The sequence below is a fragment of the Elephantulus edwardii genome, unplaced genomic scaffold (genome assembly GCF_000299155.1).
Source record: "Elephantulus edwardii isolate Elephantulus edwardi_28Jun2011 unplaced genomic scaffold, EleEdw1.0 scaffold00131, whole genome shotgun sequence".
NCBI classification, from domain to species: domain Eukaryota; kingdom Metazoa; phylum Chordata; class Mammalia; order Macroscelidea; family Macroscelididae; genus Elephantulus; species Elephantulus edwardii.
In genome coordinates, this window is record NW_006399881.1 from 8,988,330 (window position 1) to 9,012,374 (window position 24,045).

The 24,045-nt window shown below is 38.3% G+C and overlaps 1 protein-coding gene across 1 annotated transcript in view; it reads left to right on the top strand.

Moving 5' to 3' along the window:
• Positions 1 to 13,796, top strand: part of SCML2 (sex comb on midleg-like 2 (Drosophila)) — a 93,763-nt gene extending 79,967 nt beyond the window's left edge. Inside the window, exons 9-13 of the mRNA XM_006893831.1 lie at positions 3,707 to 3,889; positions 9,203 to 9,316; positions 9,977 to 10,234; positions 11,823 to 11,974; positions 13,656 to 13,796. Of these exons, the coding sequence (XP_006893893.1) occupies positions 3,707 to 3,889; positions 9,203 to 9,316; positions 9,977 to 10,234; positions 11,823 to 11,974; positions 13,656 to 13,796 (848 nt within the window). The remainder of the gene's footprint in view (positions 1 to 3,706; positions 3,890 to 9,202; positions 9,317 to 9,976; positions 10,235 to 11,822; positions 11,975 to 13,655) is intronic.
• Positions 13,797 to 24,045: the final 10,249 nt, after the last annotated feature.

The following is a 24,045-nucleotide window of genomic DNA, read 5'->3' on the forward strand; positions in this document are numbered from 1 at the left end:
TAACAGAAGAATGTCTATTTATGCTTTATTGACCATGCAGAAACATGTTATTTTCCTTCATTGACTATGCAAAAGATAACAATTTATGGCTAACATTGAGAAGAATGGGAATCTCAACACTTAATTTTATTCACATGAAAACTATGCTTAGACTAGAGGCTGTTGTACAGATAGAGCAAGGGAACACTGCATGGTTTAAAATGAAGAAGGGTGCCCTCCATACCTATTCAGGATATATGCTGAGCAAATAATTAGAGAAGCTGAACTCTATAAAGAATAGAGTGTAGCATCAGGATCCCAGGAAGACTCATCAGTAACTTATGCAGATCACACAATCTTGTTTGCTGAAAGTGCAGCTCATCATCCTCCCAAACTGATTCATTTTGCAATGAGTCTGATGCAATTTACTCAGTATAAAAATGTCTTAGACAATTAGGGGAATGAACGGGCAGAAGATCAAAGAATACAGACTTTGGAAGTAAAGTACAAAACCATAAAGTTAATCAGAGATAAACTGGTATCAAACTTAGTTGGCCTGGGGTATGGTATAAAGAGACTGCCAAATACAGCCAAAAATGCACAATCTGGAGAGGATACAGTTGATGAATGGGACCTTCTAAAAATTAAATTTCTGTGCGTATCAAAAACTTTTTCCAACAGAGTGAAAAGAAAACCTACTAACTGAGAAAAAAAACATTTGGCTATACCATTTCAGACAAGGGTCTCCTATCAAAAGTCTACAGAGTCCTACAGGGCTTCCACAAGAAAAAGACTGATCACACAATTACAAAATGGACAAAAGACATGGAAAGAATTTTCATAGAAGAAGAGATTCAGATGGCCAACATACACATGAAGAAATGCTCAAAATTACTGGCAATAAGAGAGATGCAAATCAAAACCACAATGAAATACCATTTCATTCCAGTAGCAGTGACAAAGTTTAACTGGACAGCAAGTAATAAATGTTAGAGAGGATGTGGAGAGATAGGAACTCTTATACACTGTTGGGGGGATTGTAAAATGATATAATGACTCTGGAAGGCCATTTGGCGTTTCCTCAAAAAGCTGAACATAGAAATTCCATATGAACCAGCTGCTTGGAATATATCCCGAGAAAGTGAGAACTGAAGCACAAATGGAGACTTTTATACCAGTGGTCATAGCACCATCGTAAGAACATAAAAACAACCCAGATGTCCAACACAAATGAATGGATTGAGGAGTTGTGGTACATTCAATACAATGGAATACTATGCAGCACGCAGGAGTAATCAGTTTGTAAATTACTTCCTAACTTGGGAGGAACTAGAGAACATTATGCTGAGCGAACTAACTCAGTTCCATAAGGACTAATATTGTATAAGACCATTATTATAGAAAAGTGTATGAGGATCCAAAGGGAAGGGAGGGTGAGAGTAGAGGGGTGAGGATGGGTGGAGGGCATAATCATAGGGTCGCACAATTTGATGAGTGGAGGGAGGGGTGAGTTAAGGAAATGTGAAAGATCCGGTTTGAAAAATATTGTATACGGAATTTATAAGTAAACCAGAATGAAATGAAAGTTTAAAAAGAAAAAATACAGCCATCAATATGGATTGCATCTGAACATCAAGAAAACAAACATTCTACCACTGGACAGATAGGCGACATCATGATTGATAGATGGAGAAAAAAATTGAAACTGTCCATGATTTCATCTTGGATCCACAATCAACACCTTTGGTTTCAGCAGTCAGAAAATCAGGAGATGTATTGCACTGGGAAAGTCTGTAGTCAAGGACCTCTTTAAATTATTGATAAACAATGATGTCACTTTGAAGACTAAGGTGCACCTGATTCAGGCCATAGTCTTTTGTCACCTGTTATACATCTGCGAGCAGTACAATGAATAAGGATGACAAAAGAATAATTGATGTCTTTGAGTTGTGCTGTTGGAGTGCTGGATATCCCATGGACTGCCAAAACAGCAAACAGATATGTCTTGGAAGAGGTACAGCCAGAGTTATCCTTGGAAGCACAGTTGATAAAGCTTCACCTCACATACTTTGGCCACATTGCTAGGAGAGGCAACTGGAGAAGATTGCTAATCTTTCTCCACAGAGCGGTTGGTGGATTCAAATCATATACTTTTGGGATGCCAATGCATCTGCTTACCACTAGACCACCAGAACATCCTCAGTTATAGGCATCTTTTATAACTAATGGTAAAATAGGTATATGACTGGTGGCCTAGTGGCAAGAAGCTGCACGGCAATCCCAGAGGTATGCAGTTCAAATTCACCTGATGCTCTGCTGGAGAAGGAGGGGCAAGGCAATCTCTTGTACTAGTTAGATCCAATTTGACGGAACACACACACACACACACACACACACACACACACACACACACAAATGATAATAATAAATGAATAATCAAATGAAATTGTAGTTTCTCGGGAATGGGAATAAATATGGATCTCTTCCATTCAATCGATCAGGTAACTGTGCATGAATGATTGAATGAAAAACAAGCATGATTTGTAAACTTTAACTTAAATACAAATAAATTTAAGAGGGAGGGGCAAGTAGCAGTTCAAATCTAGGAGCAGCTCTGTGAGAGAAAAAATGGGACAATCTATTCCTATCACAAATTAATAGTCCTATGGAGCAATCTAGGGAGCTCTGGTGGCCTAGTGGTAAGAAAGTTCTGTAATCCCAAAGGCACACAGTTCAAATCCACCAGCTGCTCCAAGGGAGAAAAATGAGCAATCTCCCATGCAATTAACTGCCTCTGAAAACCCACTAAAGGGTCAGCTATGGGTTGGTTCCAACTCCACCGCACACAGCAACTACAGTAAAGTTACTAGATGTTACAGTTGGACTCGATGGCAATAGGTTCTATTTTTTTTTTTTGCTTATCTATTTTATAATCTTTCTATTATAATAACTGTAATACAATATGTTTATTATATTGATATAAACGTTTATATTTACAATTTCAGCATTTCTGAATACATGGACTTTTAACTCTGATTTGTAAAGTTTCATTTTACTTTGTAAGTAAATTAATGAAACTATCTCTTTTATAGGCCATAGTAAGTTCATTATACAGAGTATATCTTGGCTGATAATAAATTTTTATTTTTGTAGAACAAAACTGATCTAGAAGAAGCTTTAAAATTGTGACTTGAGTCATTCAACAGTAGGCTTCCATGATTCTATAGTTAGATAACATATTTGTACCCATGGAATGTTTGGACTTGAAAGGACTATTATTATAGACCAATGGGTTTCTAATGTCATTCGCTTTCTTTTTAAATGGGAATGCATTTACCAACACAGGCTATTGTGTTTTGATGAAAGCAATTTGTGTAATTTAGGATTATTCCCTTATATAAAATACAAGGTTGTTCTTGATTGCCTTTGAGTTGAGCATGACTCATAGTGACCCTATGAAGCTCCTCTCCAGCTATCAACATTTATCAAAGTTCATAGAGTTTCTGGAGGCATGTTGTTTAGGAAGTGGATGCCACTCCATGAAAAATGGTGTATATGAATGATTGTAAAATCACCAGAAGAAAAAAAAAATTATTTCCTTTACAAGTCAAAAACCTACAAATTAGACTTTTAATAAATTTTTAAACTTGATGTGTTTATTATTAGTGTTTGTTGCTTTCTCATCTTTCTGAGTTGAGTTTGACCATCACCTTTCCCCCCTTCCTAGCTTCCTTTGATGGGGAAAATCATTCTGTCCAGCTTCCTCCAGTGAACAGCGCATCATTTGCTCTTCGCTTTCTAGAGACCTTCTGTCAGAGCTTGCAATGTGATAATCTTTTGAGTAGCCAGCCTTTTAGCTCTTACAGGAATAATATTCATAGCCCTGTGAAGAATGAAAATGATAAACCAGGTGAGAGGAAATGAAAATTTTCATACTGTGCTTCCATTGTATCTTACATTTTGTAATTAATATGAAGATCTTTAATTCAGAATTGTTGTGTCCTCTTAACAGTAAACATTTTAGTCACAATGTACTTTTGTTAGGTCACATCTCATCAAGTATAACTCATAGTGACCCTATAAACAACAGGAATTTATAATATATAAATACTTTATGTAGAATGGAAGAATAATTGCTTGTGTTCATAATGAAATTGAGAATCAAAACCAATAGGTTATGTATAATTTCTTTTTTAAATTTTTTATGCTTTTATTATTAATTTTAATGAGAACTCACAGAGACTTTGGATTTCCATTCATTCATTGTTGCACTTTTCTCCCTGCCCACCCCTCCCCTCCAGTTCATTCTTCTCTTTGAAAAGTAAAAGAATAATTTCTTGATGATTAAATCACACAGTTATATATTTTAAAGTTACAAAGATTTTTGTTGCTGTCATTGAGAGAGAAGACAGTGAATGATCTGTTGGTATTTAACATTTGAGCGGTGATTGCACCTCTTCCACAAGAACCTCAAACTGATGTCTAAATAAGAGGGTGAGTGTAGTGTAGTCCTACAGAACCAAAGAGTGCTTGCTTTCTGTTCGTCTTTGAATTAAAAAAGCTTTTGAAAGTGTTGAGAGAGAGTTATCTCAGTTCTATCTGATTCATGAAGATTAACCATGGTCTGCTGACCATGACAGGGATTGTGTGTAGGTGCTATCTATTTAAGACCAGAGGTTGTCGCATTCCACTCAAATGTGAAGCTTTAGCGTCTCTTTAAGTTAATCCTTTTCTCTTGACCTACCTTGTCTCCTTTACTTCACTGATGTCTCTTATCTATTCCTTCATCTCTATTCCTATGATACTACACAGCATCAGAACCTTATTAGTCCCCTCTCTGGTTTAATAAACATTTTTTTACCTGGAACCCACTTTCCACTTTTGCCCTTGTAGTATAGCTACCCAGTGAATCCCTTTGAAAAGAAAGGTGTGATGCCTTGACGTTCCTTGCTAGCTAAAGTGCACATACATGAAGAGGCTAACCTCATATGTAACCCTGCCCGACAGCATAGGACTGCCTCCTTGGGTTTCCCAGGCTGTAATTTAGAGACGCAGATTCCACGTCTTCCATGAAGCAGCTAGTAGATTCATAACACTGACCTTTTCTTAGCTGCTAATCTGGAAACCACTATGAAAACAGTTTGGAATTTTCTTAGAGAGTTGGCAATAGAAATACCATTTGATACAGCAGTCCTTCTACTAGATATATAGCCTGAAGAAATAAGACCTGTGAAAAAAACAGATAAACACACTTGTTTACAATAGTAAAGAAATGGAAACAACTCAAATGCCCATCACCTGGTTAAATGGGTCAATGAACTGGTACTATGGAATACCATGCAACTAAAGAATGAGTTGGAGTGGACTCAACAGTACCCAACAGTGAACCAATTGCTGATTGGTTTTAATAGATGCCTAAAGAGTACTGTTCATATATGCTAAGCTCTGATTCAGATTTTTTAAAAGCCCCAAGAATGGAGCTATTTTAATTTGTTGTAAGAAAGATTAGGTAGTGACAATTTACTGGGAATAAGGCTTTTGAGGAGGCTCAAATCTTTTGTTCACTCTCCAGTGACTGCTCAACTGCTGATTTTCATAGCTACTATAGTTGGAACCCTGGTAATACGATGGTTTCACCATTCATATGCTAACCAAAATGTTGGCAGTTCAAATCCATCAGCTATGAGCAAGAGGAAGCAGTCTGCTTCCATGAAGACTTAGAGCAAGGCTACTGTGAAACTAGGGAGAAGATATTAGAGTAAATTAAAATGTCACAAAGCTCTCTGTTCTTACTCAGATTTGGACTTTTTTCGTGAATAAACAGTCCTTGGGTTGTTACTGACCTTTATTTTTCAACATTTAGAAAAAGTTTATTTTGACAATTTTTGCTAATATTTTCATTTCTTCCATGGAGGAATGAACTTTTGGAGGTTCTTAATATGCCATTCTAGAAGTGATCCTCTCTGATGCCTTTTTAAATATTTTTAAAGTCTAGCTTTTTCAAGTTACTACTGTAGGAGCTTTTCCTGGCCTTAGCATAATACTTTAGTTGTCTATTTTATGTTTACATCAACTACAGATGGTAGATTATTTGTAAGCTTTTCATAAAACACTGTTATTATGTACTGTCAGGTAGGAACCAACTCATAGCTGACCCTCCAGCATATTTTCAGAGACAGTAAATCACATAGAAGATTGTCCATCTATCTCCCTTGAAATAAAATAGTAATATGTTTCAAATAAAGGATAAGACTTTATGATCTTGCTAAGATTCTGAGATAAACATCTGGAGAAAACTATAATGCTAGAATTACCTGTATCATTAAGAAGACTAAGGAAAAAAAATCCATTATCTCTTTCCCTTAGACTTGTTCATGTGTGCCTTTCCTTATCTTTTTGTAATAAATATTGTTCGCCATGGAGTCAGAACGGACTCATAACTGACCCTCTTGTGGGTTTTGGTGCCGTCTGGCCTGATGTTAATTGTGTTTGGGATGAACATCCTTCTAAGTAGTACAGCACTGGTCTATCAGTTTGCTTTACTGAGGTAACTTGGAGTTGCTGTGATGCTGCACACTGTGCTATGGTGTATAAAATGCCATAATTGTTATCTATGATTGACAGTGTTTTGTGGAGCTCACAGATTAAGACAGGCTTGGAAGCAGGAGTGCCATCCACTTCCTAAACAGCATGCCTCTGGAAACTCTATGAACTTAGAGAAACGATGATAGTTATAGAACAGGGTTCAGGTCTTTTGTTCATAGATCACTATGAGTCATGCTCACCTCGACAGCACTTAGCAACAGCAAGTGAGTTTTCAGAGGCAGTAAATCACACGGGATGAGATGCCCATCCTTCTCTCATGGAGCAGCTGGTAGATTCAACCTATGTGCCTTTGGGATTGTAGCATAGCTTTTACCAGAAGGCCAGCAGAGCACCCTTTCTAAAAGTAGACTCATACAGTAATGATCCTTTTGTGACTGACTGACTTCACTCAGCATACTGTCCTCCAGATTATGTTTTATTGAATTTTGTTACTATTGCTGGAATGAGCTTTCTTCAGAACTTAAACAAGTCTGCCTTATACAAATATTCTATCTGTTGTGGATAGAGTTCTTCAGGATTCAGTGGAACAGTATTAGTAACTTGATTGCTAAAGTTTGCTTATCAGATGATTTTGAGGTCAGTTCTACTCTGTCCTGAAGCATCACCTTGAATCAGAATTTATTCTGACACTGGTTTGGGTTTTACTTGGCCCTAGCCAGACTTTTGAACAGGATAATATTTTACTTCGGTGCTTTTTCATTGCTATGTTTTTCCCCCTCTTGGGGCTTATTGAACATTTTGTTTTGATTTCTGTTTTACCTTATTTGTCCTTTTAGCTGAACCTTAAACTCAAGAAACTGGTTGGTATTTCAGGTGTAGTTGATAACTTGAAGTATCTATTTATGATAATACTTTTTTTAAAATTTTTTTATGATAATATTTTTAAAAATGGTTCTCTGAGCAGAAATACTTCGGGTTGAGAATGATAACTAAGCAGTGTTGTTGATTGCTGTCAACTGTCGTTTCTCAAAGTTCATAATAGAGTTGTTTAAAGGGTAGCCTTAAGGCAGAATTGTTACATACAGAATGAGGTGTTCATTGCACTATATCCTGTTATAATTCTTCTCTTGTTCATGGAACATTTTGCCCATACCGTTTTAGACATATTATTAACGAGTTATCTCATTGCTTCCTAATGTATGTTAAGAAATTTGATGGCCCAAGAATAATGAACCTAGGCATACTCCTTCTAGAAATGCTTCTAAATCATGAATTTTGATAATATTGAAATATTTAATAGAATGACTTAAAGATATCCTTTCAGAGAGCTCTGACTATGAATACACCACCATTCTTCTGTTTTTCATTCCCATTATAGCATACCATATGATTATCTGATTCAAAGTGGCCAAAGCTGGTCTATCTCATGTCTGTAATGCCTAGTATGTCATATATTCCATTTCATTTTCCATAATTTCTAGTTTTTCAACATTCAAGCTATGTTCATTCCATGTCCCAGTTATTAACATATTTATGTCAATATTTTTCCTCATTTCGACTGACTTTTAATCTGGGCTTTACCACTACACTACTATAACTATCTGTATTCCTCTAGTATTCATAGACTTTTTCAGAAGCCTGTTACTTAAGGAATGAATGGCTAATCCTCCTTTCTAGTTTTTCTTAATCTGGGAGCTCTATTAAAATCTGTCCACCATGGGCAACCCTTATGGCATTTGACACACCAGTGGCATAGCTTTCAATATTGCAGCAACCCACAAGTTATCTCTATAGCAAACTGACTGCTGTACCAGTTAGAACAATATCCTCCTCAAGCACAACAAACTGACAGTTTGTAACTCTAATAGCAAATTAGTCTTCGCACCAACCAACTTTTAATGACAAAGTGCCACTCACTAGAAATTAGGAGATGTATTGCAGTAGGAAAGTCTGGAGTTAGGGACCTCTAAATTATTGAGGAGTAATAATGATGTCACTTTGAGGACTAAGGTGCACCTGATTCTATGGTTGATCTGATCACTTGCTGTGCATCTGAGAGTTGGACAGTGAATAAGCATGACAGCAGAAGAATTGATGCCTTTGAGCTGTGGTGTCAGAGAAGAGCACTGAACATCCATGAACTGCCAAAACAAACAAATATATCTTGGAGAAAGTGCAACCAGAGTGCTCTTTGGAGGCAAAGATGCTGAAGCTTCACCTCACATACTTTGGGCATATTGCTATTTCTTGGAGAGGGACATCATGTTTGGAAAGGCACAGGGTTGACAAAGGAAAGGAAAACCCTGAACCAAACACTCTAACACAGTGACTGCTGCAACAGACTATAGTATGTCAGAAAGTGTGAGGATGGCAGGATAAGAAAGGGTTCAGATCTGCTGTTCATAGGGTCACTATGGGTCGTACTCAACAGCATCTAACAAAACAATAACAACTTTATTGTACATATAGAAATTGTTGAGATGACATGTACATACTTTCACAATAATAAAAATGTTTTGAAAGCTTTAAAAATATGTTATTAATCAAATAATTGATAATTTGTTGATGAATTTATAGTAGGTAAATGGTTTAGGGACAGAATGTTTTCTGATGATGATAAGAATGTGCTCACATATATTAATTAATTATAACAGACATCTTTGTTTTTTGAAAACAGAAAAAGATGACTTATCAGGAAAGAAAAGCACCAAACGATCTTCTCAGCAACATCTACCTTATACTGCTTCTCTCTCTCCTAAGTTTCCCAAAACCAAGGTGCTTGCCTCTAAAGGTAATTAGTATTATATATCTCAGTGATTGGGAAGAAAAGTCCTTCTTCCACCACTGTCCTGGGCTCTGGTGCTGCTGGTGGTGGTGGTGGAGGGTAGGAGACTATATTTCCCTAAATCACTGTGGCAGTTCAGCCACTTCAGCAGCTTTGGTGAGTATTTTATTCCCTTCACAAGTGTCCACCTATCTTTTCTTTTGGCAGAAACATAGTTATGATAACATTTCCAATTCAGCTTTGCAATGCTAAAAGCTTTTATAAAGAATAGGGAAAACACCCTAGAACCTCCACAGCTCATGACAGTTGGAAATAGTAAGCAGAAGTTAGAAATCAACTGTATGAATATATTATAATGAATAGTTGTAAGGGACTTGATTCCTAAAAATTAATGCTTTAGTCAAGTGTTCACAGCCTTGGTGGCAAGATTAGAAGGAGATTGTTACTTTGAAATACAGATGATGTCACAGAATTGTTTTGGACTTGAGGACAGAGTCCATTACTGTAAATGCCAAGGAAGGGATGGCAGTGTACTTTAAGGGTTTGTGATTCAATATTAGGTAAGTTGAATGAACCATTGTAGGGAATGAAGACATTTTTTACCTTTTATTCCTTTTAGAGCTGTAAGTATATTGAAAATAATCATAACTGTCTTTTTCCTTATAGCAGAGTTGTTAGCTCCAGAGGAAAATGGTAACACCAGAGAAGAAAATCTTCCTGAAGAATCCAATAGCCCTTCAATACACTCGGCACATTCTCTGAATTCTTTCTGTAGAAGTCTTGTAACTATTCAGACCTCAAAGTCTCGGAATTTTGTTCAACGTCTGCCAGGTGCCTCAAGTTCAGTACTAGTTGGGAACAAATTTTTTGCCAAGAGCCGTCACCATGAAGTAAACAGGATGCAGATACAGTGGAAAAATGATGGTATATTAAAAAAAATAGTGATTGTCAGCCATTGTTGTCCTTCTGCTTGAGGTTTCCATGCCCAGCAGCATCTCTCTTGAGATACTAGAGAAAGTGCCAATTGGGGAGCCAGAGTGTTCCCATTCAACTCTATCAAGGCCAAACAGACATGGTATCTAGATAATCCAGTCCTCATAATAGCCTCAAAACATTTTGTGGGTATCTAGATCACCAATCAAATCTCTATAGAGCTTCTCATATCAGTAGTCTTTGATCATTTGTAACTTGCCATTTACTTGAGTGCTGTCTGGACTCCACAGATCTCCCATGATTCTGAGGTCTGGAAAAACACATTACTTTCCTTTCTCATTTACTCTGTTTTGTTCTCTTGAAACTTTTCCTGACTCCAGTCTGTGTTTACCTCCTGGGTCCCAGCACTGGAGTCCTTTCACTACAGCCATCACTTTCCCATTCTCCCCATCCTCAGTTATTTCCTCCGATTCACCAGGAGGATGTCATCTGTATAGACAGGGAAGCATTCCGTTGTCATTTGTCGTCCCAGAATAATCTTCCACATGCATACATGCCTTTTAGGAATTTGAGTGCAGGGTGATGGCTGTAGGAATAAATGTTTTTGTCCTTTATTTTCAGATACATAGAAAGCTAGGCAAAGTTAAAGAGTGAAATAGGAGGTAGGAACCAAGTAATTTCTTTCTCCTTCTTCATGGATAATATCTCTGAGCAGTCACCCTTACACACACTATTATACATTTACTGTTGTAACCCTCCATCCTCTGCTCACCATGGAGGTTGTCTCTGCCCTTAAAGTAATAGCATTTGCAGAAAATTGGGAAATAGATGTTTATTCCATAAAAGGGTAATGTGCCTTGAATTTTCAATGTCTTCCCAAAATATCAGCTGTTGCAGGCAAGCCTTCTCAATAAAAGGTGACAATGAAGATTACCATTCCAGATCTCTGCCTAACATTACCATCCAGAGTAGACTGTAAAAAAGTCAGATAGCTTTGAAAAAATTAGCTTCTTGTCCTCCTAGGAGCTGAAAGGCTAATAGTGATGTTACTTCATCAGCACCACCACCATCATAATTTTACAGTATCTTCCAGATACATAATATAAGGTATATATTCTTTACAGTAGTCCCTTTAGACGTAGGTGCTGGTAAATATTTCACTGAAAAAAATCTGAAAACTCACTTGTTTAAAGTCCTCGTCCTATTAAATGGATGGCCCAGGAAGACAGATTTTCATTGAGAGAAATTCATTGAAATACTGGGAGAGTAATTGATTTGATTAAATTAACCTAAATGAACCCAAGCAGTGAACCTTTGGCTGCAATTGCCTATGGCTAAAAAGACCTTGGACTGCTCAGTGTGTTTTATGATCATGGAAGCTTTAAGATAACTTCTGAAGCTGCTTTTCTGGATAACTATCTTCAGACCACCTTTAACTAGGCTTTCACAGATTCGCACATGGAGTTTTGGATCCTCGCTGGGTTCTTGGGATAAAACTGTTCCTCTTTACATAACTTCTCTTCTTTCAGGATAAATGATCAAATCAAGTATTATTTTTCTTTTTTTTCTCCTTATTAAGCTGTAAGTTATTCAGTTGGACCTGACCCCAGTACTCTGAAAACAAACTACTTTAAGGACCCTACACACTGGACTGTAGAAGAAGTGATTGAGTTTATGAGACAAATAGATCCTCAGACATCAGCCCCCCTCGCGGATCTCTTCAGGCAGCATGTAATGTATCTTGTATGGTTTTTATGTGCTGTAATCCCTTTGGATAACCTTTGTATAGGCCCTTCAGTTGGTACTGATTAATGTGGATGATAGGAGAGCCTTCTCAACTGCTTTCTCATATCTGTAAAGGGTTAGTCCACCCAGATGATTTCATCATCACCCTTCTCAGACTTGTCGTCAACCACTTTGTAATGGCAGCTCCAAGTATCCTGCCCCTATCTCCCCAGCCAGCCCCACTGCTAGGAGCAGGAGAGAATGGCCACAAACTGGAATTGATTTCCTTATTATAATACTCAGTGAGCCCAGCCTGATTCCATTTAGTTCAGTTCTGTTAATCTTTGGCTGTTGGTGATTTGTCATGCAGATGCCCTCTTGTTACTGGATTACTTTTTCAAGTAACTCCATGAACTAAGATTTTATAAGTTCAAATTTCTTAGTTTTACTTGGTGTGAAAGTATAAGGTGCCTGATGAAAGCAGTAATGTGAGATATTTCAAGAATTTTTTTTTAGACAGTGATCTATGAATTAGTAAAATTTTAATTTTAACCTAAAACTTGGAAAATCAAATGCTTTAGCATAAGTTGTTAGATTAAGATAGTGATGAATTTTTGTTACAAGATACTTTCTAACAAGTAATGCTTTCATAGTATTTTCTAACTAATTAGTGGCCAAATATCTGATAAACCTTTCTCAATAATTTAAAAATCAATAACTAGTTTTAGCATCGCATTACTTTTATGCAACTAAGTAGTGAGTTTCAACATAAAGACGACACTATGGAATGTTGACAGTGCCGATATGGGCAAACTTTGTGGTCCTTTCTAAGAATGTTAAGGAACATCAGAAATTTATTTCTACCATTCATAGTTGCTGACTTTTTTCTCATAGATATGTGTCTCTCTGGAGACTAAGATGCATCTGATACACACCATGGTCTTTGCTATCACTTGTTATGCATTAGAGAGTTGGACAGTGACTAAGGAGGATAGAAGGAGAATTGATGCCTTTGAGCTGTGGTGCTGGAGAAGAGTATTGAGGATATCATGGACTGCTAGGAAAACAAACAGATTTATCATGGAAAGACTTAAACTGGGCAGCTCCTTGGAGGCAAGGATTCTGAGGCTTCGTCTAACATACTTTGGACACGTTGTAAGAAGGGACCGGTTCTTGGAGAGGGACATCATGCTTGGGAGGGTGGAGGGACAGCACAGGAGGGGAAGGCCCTCTATGAGGTGGATTGATTCAGTGACTGGGGTAATTGGGATGGGCATATCGGAGACAGTGCGACTGGCACAGGACAGAGCAGAGTTTAGGGCTGCTGTACATAGGGTCGCTATGAGTCGCAAGTGACTCAATGGCACATAACAGCAACAACAACTTAGTATTTTGTTTAAGACATGGTATTTAACATCAAATATTTTGACACATAGGATGCTTTTTAAAAATTGTTGTTAGATACCAACCTTTATGACTCATAGTGACTAGATTAAATTTCCTTTATTTAATTTATAAATTATGAAATGCTGGTTTTTGTATAAGCAATATTTTTAGGAATTGTTATTAACTAGATGCATATGAAAAGAATATGCATTTGGACTATACGGCTGCACTGTTGTTTATATATTTTTACTTATAAAATATAACTTCTCACAAAGTAATAATAATTTTTTTATCTCTATAGGAAATTGATGGAAAGGCTCTGCTGCTACTGAAAAGTGATGTGATAATGAAATATATGGGGCTGAAACTGGGACCAGCATTAAAACTATGCTACTACATTGAAAAACTTAAAGAAGGAAAATACCATGGAAAAATATGCTAGTGCATGTTTAGATTAGACATATTTCTCAGGTGTAGTGATAACTATGAATTTAAAACCATTTCTCTATGCTTTGCAGTTTTTGTTTTATTGGAACGTTCCTCTAAAAAGATGTCATATTCAGAACTGCAGAAGTACATTATAGTCCATTGTTCTTTGTTAAAATCTATTTAATGTGTTTATATTAACATATTCAAGTTAGCAGTTCATTCTGTGTATCTATTTTTGTAATTGTAAAGTTTACAAATATGCTTAATTTAGGAAGCAGGAAAACCTTTGATTTTGGTTAATGTTTATATATAGAACCAAAACAGCTAAATTCCAAACGGGAAGATATCAGGGACTGAGAAGTTCTATGATTAAATCCATGAAAATTTTTCCTTAGAAGAATGAAAAGGTACAACTATAGATATCATCTCTTTCTCAAGTATTTTTTCTATCTGGTGATGCAATATTCTATTCATGTTCTATCAGTTTTCAGAAAGGGAATAGCCATATAAATTATTTCCTTTTCTGTTATTTCTCTGTGTTATATTTGTTCATATTTAAAGAAAAGAAGAGAACAAGCTTATAAGCTTTCATGAAGTGTTCTTATCAACTTTTTTGTATGAACTATAGAATAGATAGAACGGTCATTTTATGCCGGAAATATTTATACTACAAATTTGGATGGCATCTGATTTAATTTTTTTAATGTATATTGTTTTAAAACTCCGTATTTTGGCTAAGCTTGAACATTTAACTAGGCATTCATTACGCACATCTCTATAACAAAATACCTGTGTTTGATTTTTTAAAAGATATATATTTTAATGTATGTGTTTATTCTTCATATTAACTGTATCATATTTATATTTTATTCTATACCTGTAGGTATATATACAGGTAAATCTTTTCTTTTTGAATCTAAAATGGCACTTTGCACTGCCACAGATGTAATGATGAACTTTGTATATAATTAGATGTTTTTATTCTGTAAAAAATATATGCATCATTTGCTATCACTAGGACCTCTCAGCTTATTACTCTTCAGGGCATAAGAAACAATCAGTAGATTGGTTTCCATACAGAGAAGTTCTCTGTCCTATGCAATGTTTCTAGTTAATATGTTTAGTGTTTAGTTCTGAGCCACATATTATGCTAAATTTTGGAAGATGTATTAATTCTGACTTCTCATTTTGGGCTTTCTTTTAAAACTTAAAACTTTCAAGGGGAGATGGTGCTATATGTTTGTTATTAGTTTGTATAACCTTCAGTGTAATATTCATAAGCTATGAGAATCAGTGCTAATAATATTAGCCATTTGCTGTAAATGCCAACAAAATATATACCAGAATTCATAATGTACATGTTTTTAGAAAACCAAATGTACTTTATATATAAACACAACTATTTACTAGGTATATGTGATTTAAAGGGTAGCTTCATCTGTGCTATTCATTATATTCTGTAGGGCAAGATTCTAACTTGGTCTTTTTTCTAAATTTTTCGGGTGATGATTTTATACCCAGTTAAGCATTCCTCAGGTGTTTCTATAAAGAATATGTTCTGGAGTTTGGAGATTTTAAAGTACAATAAAGTTAAATAACCATAACAGTGTCATAGCCTCAGGCTTTATTTCACTTGATTTTATTGAATTAATGTATGAAGCTGTTACAGTTGACAAAGAATAATTCTAATGAATTTGTTTATATGTGGTTTTAATAATTAAATTTTTACATTTTACCTTATTCTACTAGTAAATAGGTACCTAGGAGCAAAGAACTGATTTCTTGCAGAGAACATAAATAAGAGAACAGGGAACAAGTATTATTAGGTATTCTCTGCATGAGCTTTATTTATCCTTAAAACTCATTCTTTACAGTGTTACCAGCTTTATGAGCATACTAGAAAATGCTAATTGTTGTGTGCCATAGAGTGGATTTCAACTTATAGTGATGCCATGTGACAACAAAAAACTCTCTCATAGGGTTTTCTAGGTTTTAGTTTTTATAGAAGCAGGTCCCCAGATCTTTCACATAGAACCCATAGTTGGGTTTGAACCACCAACTTTTTTTATTAGCAAGCAAGCACTTAACCAAAGTGCCATTTTAGAAAAATACCAGTGGTTTTATAATTTTTTCTGCTAAGATTAGTAGCAGACCAGTTATAAGACGTATCAAGTCAATATTGTCACAAATGCTTGACCTGCCATGATTTTCAGGATCAATGGCTACTCCTTTGTCCATTTCCCTAGCTCCTCTATATCTCTTAGGTTTGGTGGTAAGCTAGAAGGCCTCCCAGAGACTCAGACCCATCAGGGGGATGACTCATGTGACCATAGGTATGCAAGCTGGTTTTGCAGAAACTGGTTAGCAATAAGCAAGGATCCTGTAGACTGTCAGTTGTAACTCAGCTGAATGGTGACTGTGGGTGATACAGGCTGATAGTGTGGACACTGGTGAGCAGTGGGCCAAGATCCTGTAAACTGTCAGTTGTGGCGCAGCTGCATGCTATGTCACAGGTAAACAAGTGTTCTACAAGAAAAAGAGCCTAGTGCTGAGGTCCCATGAGCCTACTATATATGCCTCTAATAGGATGGGGCTTGTATCCCATCCTATTCCTCTCTTCAATACAATAATTATTTCAGCACAAAATAAACAGTTAATGATTGGGTAGGAAAGACATTTGAATGATAAACCTTAAACACCAAAGGGTTATCTCCAAGATACTGGCTTCTTTGAAAATGTCAATGCCCCCCCCCCACACCAGATACATTGTCCTATATGAGTTTATATTATTTGGCGTTTACATATTTTGCATATATATATGTATGTATGTATATAGCTTTCTAGTATCTTCTTGAAAGATAGACTGCTGTTTGTTTTGTCCACCATCTTATCTGGAAGTCCAATTTCAATAAGATGCATCATTTAGCTTTGTTGTTGTTGTTATGTGCCGTTGAGTTGCTTGTGACTCATAGCGACCCTACGTACAACAGCCCTAAACTCCGCTCTGTCCTGTGCCAATCGCACCGTCTCTGACACTCCCATCCCAATTATCCCAGTCACTGTATCAATCCACCTCATAGATGGCCTTCCTCTCCTGCGCTGTCCCTCCACCCTCCCAAGCATGATGTCCCTCTCCAAGGACCAGTCTCTCCTCACAACATGTCCAAAGTATGTTAGACGGAGCCTCAGAATCCTTGCCTCCAAGGAGCCACCCGGTTTAACCCTCTCCAGGACAAATCTGTTTGTTTTCCTAGCAGTCCATGGTATTCTCAATACTCTTCTCCAGCACCACAGCTCAAAGGCATCAATTCTCCTTCTCTCCTCCTTGGTCATTGTCTAACTCTCTGATGCATAATAAGTGATTGCAAAGACCATGGCCTGTATCAGACGCACCTTAGTCTCCAGAGAGACACCATTGCTCTTCAGTACTTTGGAGAGGTCCCTAACAGCAGACTTTCCCATGGCAATGCACCTTTTAATTTCTATACTCAAATTTCAACAAGTTCTTGTTGGGTGCCATCAAGTTGGCTCCAGCTCATAAAACCTTGTCTCATCCTATGCCATCCTCACAATATCCACTGTGTTTAAGTCCACCGGTGCAGTCACTGTTTCAGTCCATCTCGTTAAGGGTCTTCCTGTCTTTTGATGACCTCTGCTGATTAATATAAAACTTAAGAAGAAGACGTCTTACATTATTTTTTTTTACTATCTTTAAAGTCTAGTGCTTGTTTTTTCCTTCCAGGACACCCATGTCAACTTGGCCTAGCCCATTTCAAGTGCTCAAGAGCCACCTGTGGCTGGTGACTACACGATTGAACACTTAGTTCTAACAGTTCCCAAAATGTAGTGTGATGTGTATGACAACAATCTGGAACAAATTGTGCATTGCAGGGTGGGCTGGGTGATAGGGGGAAGAAAATGTGCAACAATGGGGAAAAAAATTAATTCGTAGAAGGTCCCATTCATCTATTTTATTCTCTCCTGGTTTTAGGTTTTTCAGGATGCCTGTGAGACTGTTCACGTTGTAGATAAGGGATTCTAGAGTACTACTAAGCCTTTCTCTGATGAAGGTTTCTCTGATGAAGGTTATAGTCCTTGGTTTTACTCGTGGGCCCTTGATCCACTAAGGTGTGAGTCTTGCTTGAGTTTTCTACAGATAGTTTTCCAGTCAAATCCCTATGCACATCAAAAAATTTCTCCAACAGGGTAAAATTGAAAGCTACAGACTGAGAAGAAATATTTGGTAATGACATGTCTGATAAGGGACTTACATCTAGAATTTATATACTACTCTAGCACCTCAACAAGATAAATGTAAACAACCCAATCACAAAATGGACACAGGATATGAACAGCCACTTCACCAAAGGAGTGAACAAACACATGAAGAAATGTTCAAAATCCCTACCTCTAAGAGAGATGCAAATCAAAACAACTACGAGATACCATCTGACTCCAGTAACAATAGCAAACAAAGTTCAACAGAGTAACAAACAATACATGCTGGTGAGGTTGGGGGGAAAATTTGAACCCTATTCACTGTTGGTGGGAGTGTAAAATGGTGCAACTACTATGGAAGGCAGTATGGCACTTTCTCAAAATGTTAGAAATACCATTTAACCCAGCAATTTCACTACAGGGAATATATCCTAAAGAAACCAGAACTGCCACTCAAACAGATATATGCACATCCATGTTTACTGCTGTGTTGTTTACAATAGCAAAGAGATGGAAGCAACCCAAGCACCCATCAACAGATGAATGGGAAGAGAACAACAAATGAATGTGTGGTATATTCACACAATGGAATACTACACAGCACTGAAATATAAGGAATTAATAAAATATACAAAATTGGTGACCCTAGAGGACATTATGCTGAGTGAAATATCTCAGTCACAAAAGAACAAATATTGCATAATGCCACTCTAAAACAGGACTGACATGGGGGTGGGGGGGAACTAAGTAAAGAAAGGGTAAATAATGAACACTGCATTGAAACAGATGAGGGAAAGAACTATAAAGGAATATATCATTAGGTATTCTCTGCATGACAATATTCCAGAATAAGAGGTACATAGCAGAGTGGACAGGGGTTGAGGGGAGGGAGGAAATTGCAACAATGAAAGAATCTTTTTAAAGAGAAAAGTGAACTGGGGGCTAGGGAGGAAAATGCAACAATGAATGAATGGAAATCAACTTTTCTGTAAACCTCTGTTAAAATATTAATTAAAAATTTAAAAATGAATAGCACAAAATAAAAATGTTGGAATGATCCTTGACATCTGATTTCCACTTTACTAAAATAAAATATTAATGATTCTATGTCAGACATAAAATTAAGAAAATAAAATTTTAAAATGGTAAAAACAATCACATGGACGTTAAAACCTACTTAATAATCAAAATAAAATGGTAAAGACACTGGAAAAAATGCAGTGTGGGGCCAGCAGCATCAGTCAGGAATTTGTCAGAAATGTTGATTCTTGTGCCACAACTGCACACGCACCTAACTAGAACTGGATAGTCTTAACAAGTCCTCCAGGTGATTCTGATACAAGTTCAAATTTTTAAGAACAGCTGCTAAGGGCTTAAGGAGCCTTAGTGATACTCACTAGTCAATTCCAACTCACAGCGACTCTCAGATTGCATTAACTATAAATCGTACTAGGAAGAGACTCCCGGTATTTTCCTAGGAGAGCTGCTGGTGGATTCAAACCTCCTAGACTTCGGCCTTGGGTTAGCAGTGCAGCATCGCCAGGGACTATGCCAGCAGAGCTTCCCCACTCTATGGCTTACTGAAAGGTAAGCAGAAGGATATGGGAGAAAGATGTGGTGTTCTGCTTCCACGGGGATTATAGCCTCAGATCCCCTAAGGGGCAGTTGAGCCCTTGCCCTGAACGGGAGCTCTGATATCAATGGACTTGATGACAGTGCGTTTGGGGTTTTGAACTGGGGGCTAACAAAAGCTAAGATATTTAAATGCTGCCCCTTAGAAATTCTGTAGAAAAAGGTTGTGGGATTCAGAGGCAGAAAGGATATGTTGTTGTTTTTATGTGCTGTTAATTTGCCTGTGACTTACAGCAACTCTTAAGTACAGCAGCTCTTAAGCCTGTCCTGTCCTGGGCCAGTCTCACAAGGACAGTCCTTGGAGAAAGACATCATGCTTGCAGGGTGAAGGGTCAGCGTAGGAGAGGAAGATCCTGGATGAGATGAACTGACAGTGATTGTGGTAATGGTGTCGTGTGTCAGAGAAAATGAGGTTGGGCAGGGTTCAGAGCTGTTTGTTCATAGTGTTGAATTGTAGTCAACTTGATGGTACCTAACAACAATATATGAGTTGGCTGGGTTGGCTTCTTTTTTTTTTCATGGAGGAAGTAGAATTTGCATTGGTGGAGATCAGTACAGGCCTTCATCAAGAGGAATGAAAAAGAACTGCAGTTCTCCAAATTACTGGCAATAAGAGAGATGCAAATCAAAACCACAATGAGATACCGTTTCACTCCTGTAGCAGTGGCAAATTTTAATAGGACAGCAAGTAGTAAATGTTAGAGAGGATGTGGTGAGATAGAAACTCTTTTACATTGTTGGTAGGAGTGTACAGTGTTACAACCACTCAGGAAGGCAGTTTGGCATTTCCTCAAAAAGCTGAACATAGCAATTCCATATGACCCAGCTATTCCATTGCTTGGAATAAACCCCAAGAAAATGAGAACTGAGGCTCAAACAGAAACTTGCATACCAATGATCATAGCAGCATTATTCACCATTGCAAGAACATGGGAACAGTCCAGATGTCCAACCACAAACGAATGGGTTGAGAAGTTGTGGTGCATTCACTATGCAGCACTCAGGAGCAAGGGTACTGTAAATTATTACCTAACTTGGGAGGGACTGGAGAGCATTATGCTGAGTGAACTCACTCAGTCCCACAAGGACAAATACTGTATAAAACCATTATTGTACAATGAGTATGAGGATCAAAAGCTGGGGTGAAAATAGAGGGGTGAGAATGGGGAGGTAGGGTGTTAATCATAGGGTTGTACAATTCGATGGGTGGGTGGGGTGAAGGAAATGGGATCTTTTGTGAAAAACAATGCATTCAAACTTTGTAAAGAAATCAGAGCAAAAGCACTGGTCTGTCCATTTGCTGTACAGAGGTAACTCGTGGTTGCTGTGATGCTAAACACTGTGACACTGATGTGTCAAATGCGATAATGGTTACCCATGGTGGACAGTGTTTGGTGGAGCTTCCTGATTAAAACACGCTTGGAAGCAGGAGTGACATCCACTTCCAAAATTGCTTGCCCCCGTAAACTCGATGAATGTGGAGAAATGACAAAAGTTATACTAGTGTTCAGGTCTTCCATTCACAGGTTCACTATGAGTTGTTTATGACTCAACAGCACTTATCAACAAAAATATATGTATTTTTTAAAAAGAGCTGCACTGACATACAAGCAGATAAATGCACACCCATGTTTATTGCGACTTTGTTCACAATAGCAAGGAGTTGGAAACAACCTAAGTGCCCATCAACAAATGAATGGCTAGAGAAGCTGTGGAATATTCACACAATGGAATACTATGCTGCATTGAAAAACAAGGAATTCATGCAAAAATATTCAAAATGGGTGACCCTGGAGGATATTATGCTGAGTGAAGTATCTCAGTCACAAAAGGGCAAATACTGCATAGTGCCACTGTTGTAAAGAAGGACTGACATCGGGGTTGGGGGGAGACTGAGAAAGATGGGTTCAATAATGTATACTGCATTGAAACAGATGAGGGAGACAACTGTTTAAAAGGGATATGTGATTAGGTATTTTTGTCATGACAGGAGTCCACAGCGAAGGCTGCTTAGTACAGTGGACCTGGGGGAAGGGATTGTAAAACAATGAAATAATTTTTCTTTTACTTTTCCAAGAGGGTAGTGTACTAGGGGGGAGGGTTGGGAGGGGAGAAAAGTGCAACAATGAATGAATGGAAATCCAAAGTCTCTGTAAATTTTCATGGAAATTAATAATTGTTGTTTGTTGTTGTTGTTGTTAAGTGCCGTCGAGTCTCAGGTGACTCATAGCGACCCTATGAAGGAGAGTCCTCGACGCTTGGGTGCCTTTCATCCTCTCTCCAGGTTCATAGGGTTTCCGGAGGCAAGGTATTATGGAAGTGGATGCCACTCCTCCTTCCAAGTTTGTTTAAATCGAGGAGCTCCACCCCACTCTCAGTCCACACTGGGTAGCCAACCATTAACACATTTGACACATCAGTGTCACAGTGTTCAGCCTCACAGCAACCACAAGTGACTGCAGGACGGCAACTTGTACACCAGGGCTATACAACCTAGAGGAATGTCTGAACAAAAACAATGAAAGACTGGCCGGAGGGCCACAAACTAAAAGTCACCCACCTTTGGCTTGGTCACATCGTTTTCTCTTCACTGGGCCAGCTAGGTGGCTTCCCTGGCTCCTAGAGGCAGAGTTGCCTTTCTCCAAAGACCGCCACAACACAACTCCCACGTACACAGCATCATGCTCTCTGGCCAAAATATTATTATTTAATAATAAATTTTAAAAAAAAAGAACTTCAGTGAGACAGCTCTGCAGCCACAGGGGACCAGATTAGGGGAGGGGTCCTATGTGGTTAAGGAAGGAGGGATGGGTAAAGGCTGCCTGTAGGATCCTCAAGGAAGAGAGGAGGTGCTGCTGGGTGATGAAGCCTGGAGCCTGGAAATGCAAGAAGCCCAGACACTGTGCATGGAGTTCAGACTTTACACCATTGCAGCCACTGCCAACAGACACCTACCTGGACCCCCAGCTATCAAGGGTGATGCTACTCCTTTCTCAATGCTCTGGGCACCCAGTACCCCTTGCAGGGGTAAGAGGGGTAGACCACTCACTTTCTGACTCCTCTGGTTCTCACTGTGGTAGTTAGGATGGCACACCACTGCTTTATACAAAGACCCACATCACCCAAACCGAACTGAACCCACCGCTGGGGAGTGGCCTTTAACAAATAGAGGCCCTCCATCGGGTTTCCGAGGTCATAAGTCTTGAGTAAAGGAGACTGCCTCATGTTTCTACCCCAGAGTCGTGGGTGGTGGATTTGAACTGATCTTTTGATTAACCACCCCACAGCAGCTAATTAAATGCCAGCAGCTTAAAACTCTAGAAACAGATTCTTCTTCTATACTCATGTTGGCAGTCCATTAGTAGCCCAAGAGAGGGCAAGTATGCCTTACAGAATGGCATACAACCACTGTGGTGCTGTATTGGTGGAACCTCTGGAGTATACTCAGTATCTTCCTTGTGGTTGCTGGGGAAAGCTGCAGCCCCTTTAAGGATCACACACGAACCACACTGCAAAATCCTTTCATCTTACAGTGTTGCTCTTCCATCTTCTATGGACAAAACTTAAGTCATTCCACTGGCAAAAGGAAAATATATTTAGAGCGTTCAGGTAGAGTAAGCAGTTAAGTACTCCACAACTAGCCAAAAGGCTGGGGGGGGGGTCTAAGCCACCCTGCGTTCCCTGGGGAGGACAAGCCTAGCAGGCAGCTTCAGAAAGGGCATTTTGGCTTTGCACACTTATGGTTGCCGTGATTCAGAATCCACTGGATGGTAACTGACAAGAGATTCATTTTCAGAGTGAAATCTGGAACTAATAGGCACAGTCCATCCATTGAACTACTCTTACTTCCATATACACTTTCCTACATATGTTTAAAGGGAGCTCTGGTGGCCTAGTGGTTAGGAGTTGCTCTGCCAATTCAAATGTATGCCAATCCAAATGTTCAAATCTACCGGCTGCTCCTGAGGTGTGGGGAGATGGGCAGTTTCCTACTTTGTGATTTACAGCCTCTGAAAACCCATTAGAAAGTCAGCTATGAGTCAGTTCCAACATGACAGCACATAACAACAACAGAATATATTTAAAGGAGCCCTAGTGGTACAACAATTAAGCACTTGACTGCTAACCCAAAAGGCTGGCAGTTTAAACTCACGGGAGAAAGATCTGACAATTTGCTTCTATAAAGTTTTTTTAAAAATACAAAACTCGCCGCCATTGAGTCAACTCTGACTCTGTAAAAACGTCATGGGAGGAGACTGCCTATTTCACTGAGTACTACAGCACTTAATGCACTACACCATCAGAGCTCCCTTCTATAAAGATTGCAGCCTAGAAAACCCTGTGGGGAAAACATCTACTATGAATATAGGGTCACTATAAGTCTGAATCACCACATACTCTCTCTCTCTCTC